This window comes from Electrophorus electricus, chromosome 8 (genome assembly GCF_013358815.1).
Source record: "Electrophorus electricus isolate fEleEle1 chromosome 8, fEleEle1.pri, whole genome shotgun sequence".
In the NCBI taxonomy this organism is placed as follows: domain Eukaryota; kingdom Metazoa; phylum Chordata; class Actinopteri; order Gymnotiformes; family Gymnotidae; genus Electrophorus; species Electrophorus electricus.
The window spans coordinates 17,559,886-17,576,291 of NC_049542.1; the positions used below are offsets into that span (position 1 = coordinate 17,559,886).

At 36.4% G+C, this 16,406-nt stretch overlaps 1 protein-coding gene across 5 annotated transcripts in view; it reads left to right on the forward strand.

Moving 5' to 3' along the window:
* The window catches only part of csmd3b (CUB and Sushi multiple domains 3b), a 313,558-nt gene that overhangs the window by 87,320 nt on the left and 209,832 nt on the right, over nucleotides 1–16,406 (forward strand). For all 5 annotated transcript variants that reach the window (XM_027011676.2, XM_027011678.2, XM_035529342.1 and 2 more), the window contains exon 4: nucleotides 3,598–3,792. In XM_027011676.2, the coding sequence (XP_026867477.2) occupies nucleotides 3,598–3,792 (195 nt within the window). The remainder of the gene's footprint in view (nucleotides 1–3,597; nucleotides 3,793–16,406) is intronic.

Genomic DNA, 16,406 nt, shown 5'->3' on the forward strand with positions numbered 1-16,406 from the left:
AACTGGCAAAATTCTGATCACATGTTGAGCACCTTAACCACTGAGCTAGACTTACTTCACAGTTTTCACTTATGCAGTAGGACTGTAAGCAGACATCCGAGAAGCTAATTTGATGGCAAAAAGAAAATAAGAATCTAAAACAATAGTGTCTATAACACAGTTTATTATAGTAAATTTGATAAACACCCTGATGTACCAGAGTTTTATACTGCAGACATATCTCTTGTCCTGATCTATAGGGGCTGAGCTCCAGCCTAATAGAACAGCCCAAAGTACATCAGAGTTCACAAATGCAATCGATGGCCTCCATATTAGCTAACACAGGAGATGGAACATTGAGTGGAAAATGCCATGTCACCAAAGAAGAGTCCTGGCAAGGTCCAGCATATCTCTGCACATGTTGCAGGCAGACAGAGATGGATGGCATGCCCAAACATGGCCCCACAGATAACAGAGGAAGAGAGAAACAGAGACGGAGGGGAGAGGGGGGGTTGGGGAGAGAGAGAGAGAAAAAGTAAGTGTGTGTGTGTAGTAAATTGTCTCGGTAAGAATTGCAGTTGAAAGGACTTCGCTCAAGTAATTTTTTTAAAGCGAAGACCGAAAGGAGATTGATGTAAAATATGAATTAAATGATGTAGGGGAAACATTCATATAACATTGATTTACACTAATAGCTGTGTTTTAATACAGCACAAAGAAGTATACATGATAAATTATGACATTACATTTAAGATCCATAGTCTTGACAAATCTATTTTGAATACACACACACACACCTTTTGTCTTTTATTGCTGTGATTGTTGGGGGTGTGTATTGGTTCATGTTCATTTTGAGCCCATTTCCTGTTCCAACCTCTGTCAAACCCAAGGGTGAACACTGCATACCAGGTACAGATGGGTGGTATTTTATGTTTAGCGGGAACATCACTTAAAGTTCCTTCACTCTGAAGGATTCTTAGCTCTCACTATAGTGTATGGCTTAGCTTTTCTGTTTTGAGATTGTTTTTCCTGAGACAAAGACTAAGGAGCCTAATATGAGCTAGTTTCATTGCATTACAGTAGTGTAGTCAGTAAACTTACAAAGCAAGCTTTTTGCTTTGTTTATGAGCTGTTTTTTATGTGTTTAGTATTAAACCTGTTGTACTCACTTTGGAATTCATGGGGTTGCAGTTGTGCTTTAGTGTGGATTTCTGAATGTCTGAGTCCAAGTCTTAAGGTACATATTGTGCTAGAAGACTTGCATGCATGAATACCACTGCCACAGATAATAAATCACATCCTAACCCAACAGATGCCTTTGTCTAGGTCTTCTGAATTATGTGTCTGGTTTAATTTTACATTTGGAAGTACAGACAGTGTGAAATGTGTCTAAAAATGTTTGTTTATATTCTGAAGTCTTTGCCTTATCTCATTAGTCTGGGAGTTTTTTGAATTAGAGAAATACAAAAGCCATTTTAGAATGCACAGCTCTACTGACACACTGAACTGTTTTGAGTATAATTATCTCTTTTTCTTTGTGTTTTGTTTTTATTTGGCTATGAAGAATAATGGTACTATTCATGGATATGAATCTACTCATATACCATTTACATTTTAACTGCACAATGCTTTTTATGATTGTGAAACTTATAAATAAACTCATCAGGTTTGTAAAGCTTGTAAGTGTTTTTGATGCATTTTCATATAGAATCTGTATTGTGGACATAAACAGTGATTCTTCATTGTAGCTCTCTATGACAATGCTGAGAGTGATTCTGATGGGCTAGTCGTGGGTATAAGCAAGCTTACGTGCTATCCTCCTGTCATTCTAGAGCGCTAACTGTTACTGTGAAGTGATGAGGGGGCCCAGGTGAAGGCTAAACTGTCCCCGAAGCATGTCTTAGAGCATGTGCTGGAAGTATAACTAATCAGAGAAGATACTGAACAGGTTTACAACTTTTACAAAATCATAGCTAGAATCAGTAGAAAGGATTATGCAAATTCCAAACAATTTCACTGTTGATTTCACAAAGATGATATGCAAAAATAACCGTTTTTATATATATTTGAACAGTAGGGAATAACTTGCTTGCTGTTGTTTTTGTGACATTGGCATCTGTTAGTGTAGAATAGATATTGATGAAAAATGGAGATATTATATAAATAGTAGCAGTATTTGTGTTACATTTCCTTCTCTTTCATTGGCATTCCTATCAGCCTCAATCGGGAATGTGTGCTATTCATCACAGCTCTAAATTGCAAAATTGATAGCGTTCGTAGGCTTCCAAGGCCTGTTCTGCTGACACAGAATTATCACATTTAGGCTTTTTATTTAATCATTCTGATGTGGCTGTTTTTCATATCCACTGCAGTAGTGACTTCTGTGTTCCTGGGAACTTTTCATCTGGGACTTTATGCCCAGCATTAAATTATCCATTTTTGATTAACATAAGAGAAGTCTTTTATATCAAATAATTTGCCATACTGTCTTTGTCTAAATGTTTTCAGTGTCAAGTGTTCAAAGTTTTCGTAGTATTAAAATGTGGCAGTTGTGCTGCAGGGCACATGCCTAAACAAGGGGGGCCCATGTTCTATATTCTGTAACATCTACATTTAAAGAATCTCTCATTTGTTTTCTGCACCTGATATAATTTGAAACATAATGTTTAATGAGGGAATGCTGGATAGGTGTAAGATGTGGTAGTTGATTTGACCTGGAAGTATAGGGCAGAGCGATCAAACTGTCACCCCTAACCATGACTGATCACTGCAGCCAAGCTAAAGGTTTTACCAAAGTACAAACATCTTCATTTTCTTTTACATGGCAAAATAGCTAATGGGGATTTAGGAAACACTTATTCAATTACATGACTAGTGCACTAATACTTGTTATGTTTTAATCATCTTTAATGAATCATATCATACAATATTGCAAATGTTGCACAAAAGAATAGGAAGAAGTTAATGAAGAAAACATTAAAGAAGAAATTAGTTAATATTTCAACATAAAAAATTTTTAAAGCTTCAAGATAACCTCTTCGGACTTGGGTTTGAATGAAAATATGACTGTACCACATACAAACCAAGGTTTCCAAACTGTGCAGAACATTTGCATCCTGGTGTTCATGCCAAGTATATTCATCATGATATTCTTTGTGCTTAACATGCTCACAATTTTAAATTCCACACGCAACCATTTTGAAACTTCCTGTAGTTTGCATTCTCCTGCTGGTAACCTGAGCATGACATTGCTGTGAGGGACTTCAACATGCTTGTTTCCTAGGCTTCACAGAAAAGCACGCAATGTACCATTCCTACTGCTATCACCCAACAGGGCAACTCCTACAACAACAGGAATGTTATTTATGCCCATTATGCCAGTATTATAATAAAAGTAATGCAGCTTCTACAAGGGTAAATTTTAGCCTTCAGTTCAAAACCTTTGTAGTGTTAACATCTTGCTGTCTAAATGAGTTAGTTTCATAGTGTCTTTCTTCTTGTTTGTTACCTTTTGTACTATCTAGTTATTGAAATTCATACTCAATAAGTCCATACCTCATAAGAATGCGACGATAGTGACATATCTGATTACATTGTCTGCTTCTTTTTCTTTTCTAGAATTACAGAGCAGCTCCTGTGGAAACCCAGGTGTTCCACCCAAGGGCATCCTATATGGGACACGCTTCAACGTAGGGGACAAGATTCGCTACAGCTGCGTAACAGGCTATGTGTTGGATGGCCATCCCCAACTCACCTGTGTGACCAATACTGGCAACACAGCAGTATGGGATTTCCCAGTCCCTATTTGCAGAGGTAAGCAACAGTTTTTAATGTGACTGATGCAGGATGGGATGAATGCACTGCATTTGTGTGCAAGTGTAGGTGTGGGTGGGTGTATTAGTGGGTGTGTGGGGGTGTGTGTGTGTACATGTGTGTGTGTGTGAGTGGCATACAGCATAGTGCAGTCCAGGATGTATAAAGAAAGCCATAAAGCTTCTATAATATTTAAAAAGTGAAATCCATCATATCCATCATATATCATTTTCAATAGACAGATTATCTTGGGTTTCATTGGGGCTTTACTTGAATTATAAAATGTAAATTTGATCCGATTTACCATTTGTTATCAAATATTCACTAATACTTTATTAGGAGAAAAAGTCATGAAAATGGAGGAAGATTGTTGTTAATATGTTTATTTCAGTAGAGCTATTTCTCACACATGACATTCTCATCACATAGTGTCTCTGTAACATTCTTTTCAATGGCCTTTCAAATAAGCTTTACAAATTTTAATCTTAAGATATGTGAAATAAACAAATGAGCAAAGAATTACTCTATGAGTAAAGTATGTTCCTTGAAGTGATATTATGCACATCAACATGCAGTCAAGTGGACAAACCCAGTTAGATATATGGCATTTGAGGTAAAAGCAGTTAAATAGCCTAGATGTCAATGACAGATGATCTTAAGCAGGGTCTATAAGAGCAGACTTCATAGCACTGTTAAACTGTTCATTTTAAAGTTTTATGTTGTGCTTTTGAGGAAGTATGTTGGTTGTTTTGACCTTTTTTAAAGAAACTACATAGCGTAGAACAGTGGGGGTGTGCTTGACATCTTGAAGAGCTTTGTAAAAGCCCCTCACTTCTAGGAACGTCTTTATATTGAATGCTTAATATCAGGAAATGTTATTTGAATCCATGCCTAGAATTGATATTTGCTGATTAAAACTTTGGGAATTGGACTAAATTGGTCTGCCAGGTTTGCCAAGTATTCAGACAGTAATATGTCAGAGATAATGTTTGTTCTCTTTAAAAACCTAAAATAACAGTGTTAGATCATTAGTGAAATACTGAAGCTACTAAAAATGTAACATAAATTTCACGTACATAATTAGTCTGTAATTATTTATGATGATTAGCCAATCTCATTCCAGTGATGACTGATTAGCCACATTCTATACCACTAATGTTTATCAAAAAAATTTTTTATTAAAAATAGAGCTCAATCGTTAATCTGGACATAGCAGTTCATTATATATTTTGTTAGACATTACCACCATATTAGTGTTTCTCAATCCAATCCACAGGCATTCCACATTTTTGCACTATCCAACATCCTAAAACACCTGGGCCAAGGTATTACCTGAAACAGGCCCTTGTAGCTAAGTTCAAATGTGGACCATGTAATGGGTGTTTCAGAATGAGAAGCCCTGGTCTAAAAATAAATACTGAACTACAATATTACAATATTAGCATTGTAACCTGAATTATGCAAATGTCTGAATGGTGAAATTTTCATGCAGGTAGTAGTATGTTGTGAGTTGAGTTCAACACTATTTCCATACAACTTTACAATTAATTGAAGCAGGTCAAAAACAAAGTTTCTTGCAACATATTTAATTACTCTACTACTTAACCAAATTAGCAAGTCTAATTTTTGTTACATTGTTTTTCATGCTGTAATCTGTTATCAATATTTGCAGCATTTGTACTATTTTGTCCAATTTTCCACGTGTCATGCCCGTAATTTTTTTTTTCTGTGTCCTTTGTTTTTATATGTTATGTCTTGTTTATAATAAGCAAGGCATAAAAAACAACCATGAAGGATAAAAGAAGCACTATGAGTTCACTGAGGAACACACATTTGTAAAATGAGGGGCTGCCAAGACAGACAAAATTTAAATGGCAAGCTGTGAAGTTAGCATTGGACTAACAATAAATGCTGACACATACACACACACATCTATTAAACACCTGCCTACTATAGTAATAATCCAACTAGAAGCATTAACTTTGACTAAATGAAAATCTCCCAATCATGCATAAATTCAATCTTTCAAGATTTTCATTTTCAAGATGATTTCATTTTTGATCTGGTACAATAATTTGTTCAAAATAATATTGTTCAACATGATTATGTAATGTGATACAAGCGTTTTGATTGGCTATTTCATGAAACTTATTTCATGAAGTTGAGATGTATGCAACTACCAAGGCAAATTTCAACTAAAGTTGCATGAATGTTGCACTGGGAAAAGCCTGCCTAAGATGTTCCCAAGGGTTCTGTGGATGACATATAAATATGTTCCCAAGGGTTCTGTGGATGACATATAAATATGTTCCCAAGGGTTCTGTGGATGACATATAAATATGTTCCCAAGGGTTCTGTTGGAGTCATAGTGGTCAAAATACTATGGGTTGCTCTGTAGTATTACAACCATATAGTATTATGGGCCCTACTTTCTAGAGTTGCACTGAAAATTCATATATTGCACAATGAAGTCTGAGTGAAAGAAGATATGCACAACTAAGCATTATGATATGATGTACAAAAGCGTAAGGTGACAGGCCATCTGTTAGTCATCCTGTCTGCCTATGTATCTGCGGCGCACTTTTTGTTCCTATAGTCCATGACATAGTGAAAACGACCTCTGTAAAAATAATAATAATAGCATGCTATTTTTCTTTCAGTTAAATTATATAAAGGTCTATGGAACAATGGCTGTATGCTCTTGGTTTTGAGTGATGTTTTTGTGATCTCCTTATGCATGATTTGTGTGCTTGCTATATGGGTTCTTTGATGTATATTTCCTTTTATGTTAGATGTCTGTGTCTAAACTCTTAGTTGTTTGCTTTGTAAAATGTGTGTGTGGGTGGGTGTGTGTGGGTGTGTGTGTGTAAATTTATCATTAGAGTTTTGTGTGTAAAATAATTATCTTCAAATTTATGTCATTTAATTTAAATCAGGTTTGCATGTTAAGATATGGTACTGAGACATTTTGGATGACATTTATCAGGCATTAAAGTAGTATTTTCTTGTTCACAAACCCTCTCTCTCTCTCATAAAATATATTAAATAAATAAACTGGTATATATGCTAAATAGACATTATATTGACAGTATTCATACACCAGTACCCTGCAGTGTATCAGGTTTAACAGTCTATGCGTCCTTGATGTAACCATATGAAGATTTATTGTCCATGGTTCCAGCCAATTATAATGTACATTAGCCATGGCCATTCTAAAATAAACAGTCCACTATTTAATTAATTAATTAATTACTTATTTATTTCCTTAGCATTGTGTTTAATAGGGGGAAACTGCAGAAATTATACCATCTTCATGTTCATTTCTGAGTCAGCTGAAGTGGAATGGCAAGTAGGCTAAAGTGAAAAGTGGAAAAGGTGGAATGTTTACCTATGGAATGTAAAATTTAGCATAGCTTTTTTAAAATTGTTTATATATTTACAAAATTTAAACACACAACAATAATTAAATAAATAATCAATTACAGTATTTTCTGCTGATATGAAACATTTTCTGCTTGCCTTAATACGTCCCATCCAACATGACAGTTCCTTACACTCTCTGGCTAACACAACTAATCCTTTAGAAAGGTCTCTATAGGAAACCCTAGTAAAAATGTCACTTTCTCATGCTCCCATTCATGTGGCTTTTCAACTGGTGTAGTCCATGCTCTACAGGTCATTGCTCTGTGATTCCCATATTTTTAATAAGCACATTTAGATTCAGATCTTAAGCATTACACTTGATTCTTTTTTTCTTTTTTAATTTATTGTAGTACAAATAACTCATTCCCCTCCTGTAGCATTTTTTTTTTAAGCGAGAGCTTGCTATTCTATGTGTGTGTGAGAGAGAGGGGGGAATGTGTTGAGGGGGTTTATCATTCATTAGGAACAAAAAATCCCATTAAAACTTAAATTATGGAACCTTTAAAAATACAGCTTCTGCAAATGTTAGTTATGGGAAAATTCAGTAATTTATGCATCTCAAGCCTGGTGATGTAAAAAGCACTTTGAATTTATTTGTGGTTCTCTGGTACTCTTTATTTCCACTTCTAATTGCATGATAGATGCTTTCACTTTCTTGCCTGTTAAACCCAGCTTGTCTGTCTTGTCTGAGAATTACAGTTTCCTGCAAAGCATTATAAAGCCCCCTTCACAGACACCATCGCTTACAACTGAATTTGGTGCTCTATTATAGCGGATTGATTGTTAACAGAGGAAGAAAATTCTTCATTTTGTTTGTTTAATGAATTATATGATTGACTAGCTGAGATCATATTTTCAAAATGCACATTTGTAAATGGTAATTATATTTATTCTTTATGAACATTCGAGTTGGACTCATCATAGTAGTGATAGCTTTATGGCATTGTGTCACTATGGCTCTTAAAATAACATCTACTGTTTCTATTTATTATTTTGTTGATCTCTAATTTGAACTATTCAGCACCAAAACCTGAAATAGGAATGCATGATTTTAGGATCTGCAGAATCTACAATTGAGAGTTTTTTTAAATGCTTGACTGTATGCTTAGTGCATTGTTGCCTGAGGCTGTTAGTCAGTCCACATTGTCAGAGTAACAGCATGAAAACACTGCCGTAAAGGTAGCTCCATCATAGCGACACTTTCAGTGATGTCTTTTCAACCTGGCTGACAACTCAAGAGCCTGGGTATTATGAGGAATTACTATCAATACATGCTACAAAGCTCAGGGTGCCCTTTACCACTGGGTTGCTTGCCTTTTTTTGATTATGATAGCAGTCTCATACTTGCCACTGATGGTATTTCAGAGATAAACTTGTTTTCATTATTTTTGTTAACTAGAGAGCTAGCTCAAAAGAAAAGAAATTCTCCAAATTCCATTAAAAAAACAAACAAACAAAAACCAGAGTGTTGCCTTTTGTGGCCCAATTATAGATGTTCCATCTTTGGATATCTTCCAGGCAAGCTTTCAGGGTTTTTTTTTTTTTTTAACATATTGAGCGTGTTACTCTGGTATAATTATTTTTTGCTGCTAATAAATACGGGGATGTGTTCATGCATCTATACAACTTGCAATACCAGTCAATGGTAACAGGCCTTTCAACTCAAAAGAAGTAGAATCTCATATTAGGGATTGCTGTTCTCAGACATCTATAAAATGCCACCAGGTAGGTCAGGGGCTAAAACCTGGCTTGGATCCAATAATGCCTCTCTCTTGAATGGCCATTATCTGCTGACTGTGCATGGGGCAAACATACTTTTGGAAAACGGATGCTCTTTGGAATTGGGAATTTGGGGGTTATATATTTAATACGTTGAGTGTAATGTAAATTTACATACCTAAAAAAGGTGCGCAATGCTGAATGATGCAAAAAAGGAACACTTCTAGATGTCCAGTTTGTTTTTATAATTGTTCAGTATGCATGCTGGAATTGTGAACCCCTAGGACATCCTGTGTCTCTGACTGCCTTCTATTCAGAAAGCACGGTTGCATTTTCTGCTCAGGAATAAAACTTCTCAGTGCAAACATGTTTAGATTGCCTAAATTTATAAACTTTTGTAAAATGGAATTCCTCAAGCTGTATTATGACCGTGATAGTTTGACGGTTGAGTTATGTAGTGAAAGTAGACTACAAATTATCCCTCTGATGAAACTGATGAAGGTGGGTTTTCCTTCATCCCTGAACCACGGATAGGAACCAGGAACCACAGCTTCACAAAGTACTTTCCATTCTATCCTACTATGATGTTAAATGGTAATCAGCCAGTAATGTATGGGTGTCTTAATATAATCTTCAAACTGTTTTCTTTTTTCATTTGACATTTATTGTCCATTGTTTCATTATTCTCTTCATTATTTGTTCATTATTAAGCTGCATTATTTCTCAGAATTGATTCATGTTTGTTGCTTACCTCGTGTTTAGTGTAAACAAATTGTTAACCACTCGTAACTGTGTTTATGAGAAATTTTATATGAACTGATTAGACAGTATATTGAAGTCAGTTTTTTGCAATGTCAAGAAAATAGGAAAGGAATTAGATTGATTCTCCAATCAGCTCACCCATCCTAAGCTTTAACACTTTGTTTGTAAACTTCATTCTAGGACCAAGGAGGTACAAAATTGTTTAATTGTTTATGTGGTTATTTTCCTTTGTTGAATTGATTTGTAGTGAATCTTACCAGAATGTCAGGAGTTCTTTCTCCCAATCATGAAAACAAATATGCATGAACCAAGGCATGCCCTTTCTACAGCATATACCTGATAAAGGTTCGATCCCCCTGGTCAGTGGCAAGTAGGAAGTGGGAAGAAGGACAGGACATGCAGGGAAGGGGGGGTCTGTGAGTGACAACTGCCCCCCTCCCCCCCAAACCATAAGCGAGGGGAAGTTCATGCTCAAACTTTTTTTTTTGCCTTTTGCAAAGTGGTTAGAATGGACTCAAATTTCATGTTACCCTATTAATTTATTAGACTTTATCTGTGTTCATCAGAATTCACTCATCACAGCTGATATTAAGCAAACTCACCTGTGTTGCTGTGTTCACTGAGACATGTTTCATCATATGGCCAGCGATAAACTATTCCAGAATCATAGTCAAAAGCAAGGGCGGATACATGACTACTGACATCCAAAAGTCCTACATCTGAAAGGCCTACCTGAAAAGACCTAGGACTGTCTAATCAAGGCAGTTTCAAAAATCCAATCCCACAGATCAAGAAGCCTAGTTGTCTCATCATCACTGGCCTACATCGCTCAAGCGGTGTTGAGCCAGCACTGAGACAGAAATGGCCTCTCTCAGGGCCATCCAGATGGTTTGATGGAAAATGGACACTCTCTCTCAGTGCCATCCAAGCAGTTTGAAGGAAAACGCACACACTCTCTGTACCGTCCAGATGGTTTGATAGAACATGGGCACTGTCTCTCAGTGCCACCCAGACAGTTTGACATGTTTGATCCCATTTACGTTACCAGTTGGTATCAATATTAATGCTACTGTTTATATATCAAAATTTGACCAGTAACTCTTTCCTCCCATGTGCAATGCAACCTCCTCAATCCTATAATTAGTTCTCCCTCTGGCTGTTTCACAAGTTTCTGCTTCTCTCCTAAGTTTTTCCTGTTATACTTTTATATGCCCTGTCACTATGAATCTCCTTTGACTAATAAGTGTCCTTTGTTGGTTGGTTTCATAAGCCTACTGCCTGGTTGGTCACTGTCACACTTTTTTTTTTTTTCGTTCTGTTATTACATTTACATTTATTGCATTTAGCTGATGCTTACAATTATGACTGAGTACAACTTGAGCAATTGAGGGTTAAGGGTCTTGCTCAAGGGCCCAACACTGGCAACTTGGTAGTGGTGGGGCTTGAACCAGCAACCTTCCAATTACAAGTCAAGTACCTTAAGCACTTGGCCATTAGCCGAATCTTAGTCAGTTATGTTTATACATGTTTTCCTGTCTGTTTATCCAATAAACATATCTTAATTATTATATCTGTTAGTCAAGAGCAATATTATAATTACACTGTCGAGTTTACGACTTTCATGAGATCAGACTGAATTATTAATCATTAATAAATTAATTAAAATGAATTAATTTTCTCTGTTAATCAGAGTGGTGCCCCAATTAACCTTATCTACTATGACTGACAATTTATTAAAGTGTTAAAACCACTACAGATATGACATACTTTTGATGTGCTAGACTTAATGTCGTAGAGGTTTGAAGGCTCATTGCAGAAATCATGCTGCTCCCCGTATAGTGTTTAGCAACCATTGAGACCACTTGCTTAAAGATGTAAATCCCCAACAAATTCCACACCACAGGAGAACCTTAACTCTTCATGCATATAGTATACCAGCCAAAAGACTGCATGTTTGGTCTGCAAATTAGTTTAATTAAACTCCTCAAACTGCACAATTTAGAGTCACAAATACATGTCTTCTGCTAGACTTGAATTAAAATAGTAAATATTCCATATTGACACAGGATCACTGCTCATGCCAGGGTAGTAAAAGTATCACCTTACTTTTACTTTGTACTTTTACCTTGTATTTAGGCTATTTTAGGCTTAACTATACAATTTATTGAGGGATAATAATAATAATAATATGCTAAATGGGATTTTGCTTTGTACTCATGGTGTGTATGAAATCCTTGTAATGAGTACTTGTTTTTTTTTTTTTTTAGCAGGGGGTGCCTCTGTTGTCAGCGATATTTTTTCTATGTGCTAGTATCGCTTCTACTATAATTTGAGGGAAAAGCCTCTGTGTTCTTGATTGAATTTTGATGGTCCTTAATGTCTTGCCCCATAGGCCAGATATGCTCTCATTAATTATGCTAGGTGCAACTTTGAAAGATACAGTGATGTGAAAAAGTGTTTGCCCCCTTCCTGATATTTTTTTTTTTGCATGTTTGTCACACTTAAATGTTTCAGATCATCAAACTAATTTAAATATTAGACAAAGATAACACAAAATGCAGTTTTTAAATGAAGGTTTTTATTATTAAGGGAAAAATGGATCTACATGGATCTGTGTGAAAAACTGATTGCCTGCCCTCCCCCAATTAAAACATACATTAACTGTGGTTTATCACATATTTGGAAAGCTGAGTTCAATTTCTCTAGCCAAACCCAGGCCTGATTATTGCCACATCTGTTCTCAATCAAGAAATCACTTAAATAGGACCTGCCTGACAAAGTGAAGTAGACCAAAAGATCCTCAAAAGCTAGACAGCATGCTGCAATCCAAAGAAATTCAGGAGTAAATGAGATACAAAGTAATCTATCAGTCTGGAAAAGGTTATAAAGCCATTTCTAAAGCTTTTGGACTCCAGATAACCACAGTGAGAGCCATTATCCACAAATGGCAAAAACATGGAACAGTGGTGAACCTTCCCAGGTGTGGCCGGCCGACCAAAATTACCCCAAGAGCGCAGCAACGACTCATCCAAGAGGTCACAAAAAACCCCACAACAACATCCAAAGAACTGCAGGCCTCACTTGCCTCAGTTATGGTCAGTGTTCATGACTCCACCATAAGAAAAAGACTGGGCAAAAATGGCCTGTATGGCAGAGTTCCAAGACAAAAACCAATGCTGAGCAAAAAGAACATAAAGGCTTGTCTCAGTTATGCCAGAAAACATCTTGATGATCCCCAAGACTTTTAGGAAAATACTCTGTGGACTGACGAAACAAAACATGAAGGTTTATGTTCCATTACATCTGGCATAATAGTACCACAGCATTTCAGAAAAGGAACATCATACCAACAGTAAAATATGGTGGTCATAGTGTGATGGTCTGGGGCTGTTTTGCTGCTTCAGGACCTGGAAGACTTGCTGTAGTAAATAGAACCGTGAATTCTGCTGTCTACCAAAAAATCCTGAAGGAGAATATACGGCCTGTTTGTTTGTGACCTCAAGCTGAAGCGCACTTGATTTCTGCAGCAGGACAATGAACCAAAACACACCAGCAAGTCCACCTCTGAATGGCTTAAGAAAAACAAAATTAAGAGTTTGGAGTGGCCTAGTCAAAGTCCTGATCTGAATCCGAGTGAGATGCTGTGGCATGACCTTAAAAGGACGGTTTATGCTCGAAAACCCTCTGATGTGGCCAAATTACAATTCTGCAAAGATGAGTGGGCCAAAATTCCTCCATAGAGCTGTAAAAGACTCATTGCCAGTTATAGCAAATGCTTGATTGCAGTTGTTGCTGCTAAGGGTGGCCCAACCAGTTATTAGGTTTAGAGGGCAATCACTTTTTTACACAAGGCCATGCAGGTTTGGATTTTTTTTCCTTTAATAATAAAAACCTTCATTTAAAAACTGCATTTTGTGTTTACTTGTGTTATCTTTGTTTAATATTTAAGTTTGTTTGGTCTGAAACATTTCAGTGTGACAATCAGGAAGGGGGCAAACACTTTTTCATGCCACTGTATATTCATATGCACCAAAACCTTAAGGAAACCTATCATATAGGGGTGAATAATAAGTCACCATATGACCACATGTGGCCTATTTCTGGACTATGGTTGAGTAAAATGTACAAGTAAATGTTAAACATATGTATGCAAACATTTACAATATAACAATAACAATAAATCATTTTGCTCTAATTTCATCATGGCTAACTCCTTATATAACAGTGACACTGTTCATGGACATTGCATGCTAGGCTTTAGAAATATACTTGCAAATGTCAGCATATATTAATAAATGCATAAATAAAATAGTTGGATAACACCTCCTCTGCTGGCAGAAACAGGCCACTTATAAAAAGAGAACGATGGAGAATATACAGCTTTGTTCCTAAAATAGATGGCATCTTACAGATGTGACCTAAGGTCTGCATTCTTATTGTGTTCACTCAATGTACATACAAGTCAGTGATTGACTTAACTGGTCTTACTAATATTTATGATTTGTGAATTAAACCTAAACTTTTGATATAGGTTGAAATACATACCTGTAATAGAGTTGCTGTTTGCCTTTGCTGTTACATTCTACAAAAGACTGAAATATAATGTGTTTAGCATATACATGCTGTAATCTAAATACAAAATGGGAGGCATATATTCTATGAGAATCCTGATGGCTTCTCTGAGTGAGTGCTGAGAAATCATAGGCATTTACAGACAATAGTCCTTATTTCTGCCAAAATCATGCAGTCCATCTCAAATTGAGATATTATGATATCCTGTCACACTGCAGAGGCTTCTTTTGTGGCATGCAGCCCCGTTAAATGCTGAAAATGTGCTTGGTTTTGGAGCGTATTGGGTGGACTTCATTGGGCTTAGCAAAATACAGCGGCAATCAGAATCAACTTCTCCATGCTGACAACTTCAGGGATGGGACAAAGAAAGCAGGAATACAACCCCAGAATAAGTGAATTGGCATGACTCAGCACTTTGTGTTTTTGGGCACCAACTCTGGGTCCAGAAGGGACTAGGCTCTTACAACATTCACAAACCAACTGTCAACTATCTTTTATAGATGTGGTTTGCTCTCAGGAGCACTCTCTCTCCTTCTTTTCCTTGCTCCAAATACTTTCTTTAGAAAAGGCCTATTTCCAGAGGCACAAGAGTGTGTGCTAGCAAACCAGAGAACAGCAGCTCAGGTAGAGCTGTAGGTTAGCAGTGAAAATAATTACGTGATAACGTGCAACAAGACAAAAACAAGGGAGAGAGAGAGAGAGAGAGAGAGAGAGAGAGAGAGAGAGAGAGAGAGAGAGAGAGAGAGAGAGAGAGAGAGAATTTGAATGAAACACACAAAACATGATATAAAGCATAAAATGTTGTAGTTCTCAAGACAAAACAATTAATGCAGCATCATAGTTAACCTTGGTACAGGTGTGCATTTCTTTTAGAATTGTGCTGTACTACCAATGCAGGATCCAGCTTAGCTTTATTTCTGGAGCACCACAGCCATGAACCATCTAGCATTTTATGTGCTCCAGTGCAGCTCATTTAACATATCATGTCACACATTTGCTCAATCAAGTGTTTTAAAACATGGAAAGCAATAAAGCTTTGCAGTGCTCTGGCTCTACCAAATATGAGCTGGAGAGCCTTCAACTAGGCTATAGTTTCATATGGTTCAAATAGTTTCTTGGTGTTTTCTTCCCTTTAGTGACAGTAATATGTGTCAGTTCATTTTATAAATCCAGAGTACTGTATGTGTGACTACCATACCGTACCATCTACCATATATGACCTGCTTTATCACACAGGACTTTGACTGATATTTGATATTTGAAGAAACTTTAGTAGCCTTTCTTAGTATGCTGAATGATATCGAAGTATCACTTTTTAGTTCAGTAGGAGGCATAATTGCCAGGTCATGTTGTGTGGGAAACTTTGGGACTTTAAAAACATGTTTACTTGTATGTGTTGGGAGGATTTCTCACTGTCATCATACTCTTAAACCTCGAATTTAATTAAAAAAATACACTGCCCTTGAATGTTCGGGCACACCTATATTTTGCAGTGTTCATCTCCATCTACGCTAATTCTTTGGTAAGAAAAGTGGATTGTGCCAAGATAATGATTTGACAGTTCTCTTTTTCCAAACTATTTTTAAAAGCACATATTGAAAATATTTTTTACCCAAAAGCGGTTTAAATACCAGAAAGGTATGAATGCTGATATGTACTGACATCAAAACAAGGATAAAAATTGTCATGGCTTCATTCCCAAGGGAGTGCTTTTGTCATTTTTTCACTACCTCACTGCAGTAGACAAAATGGCAAACTATATAGTTAAACAACGGTTAAGTTATTGTGAACCAACAAAGAATCAGGACATTTTAGAAAAGGACATTTAGAAAAAACAGATGTGCCCAAACTTTTGACAGTGTGTTTGGCAGTTTCTCAGCACTCACAATATTAGATATAAAAGTAGTGCCGTTTGCACCTAGATATTACTAATGCAGAGATCTCAAAAATATATCAAATATATGATACCAAAAATTCAGAAAATTCCCCATGTAGACTGTGTTCCTTTTCCTTACTCACAGTCCCACTGGATTCTTTTGTTACTGTTGCATTTTCCAATAATCTAAACCAGTATTTTTCCAAATAATCTGAAGCTTGCTTCACCTTACCTAAAGTTTTATTTATATATTTATTTATAT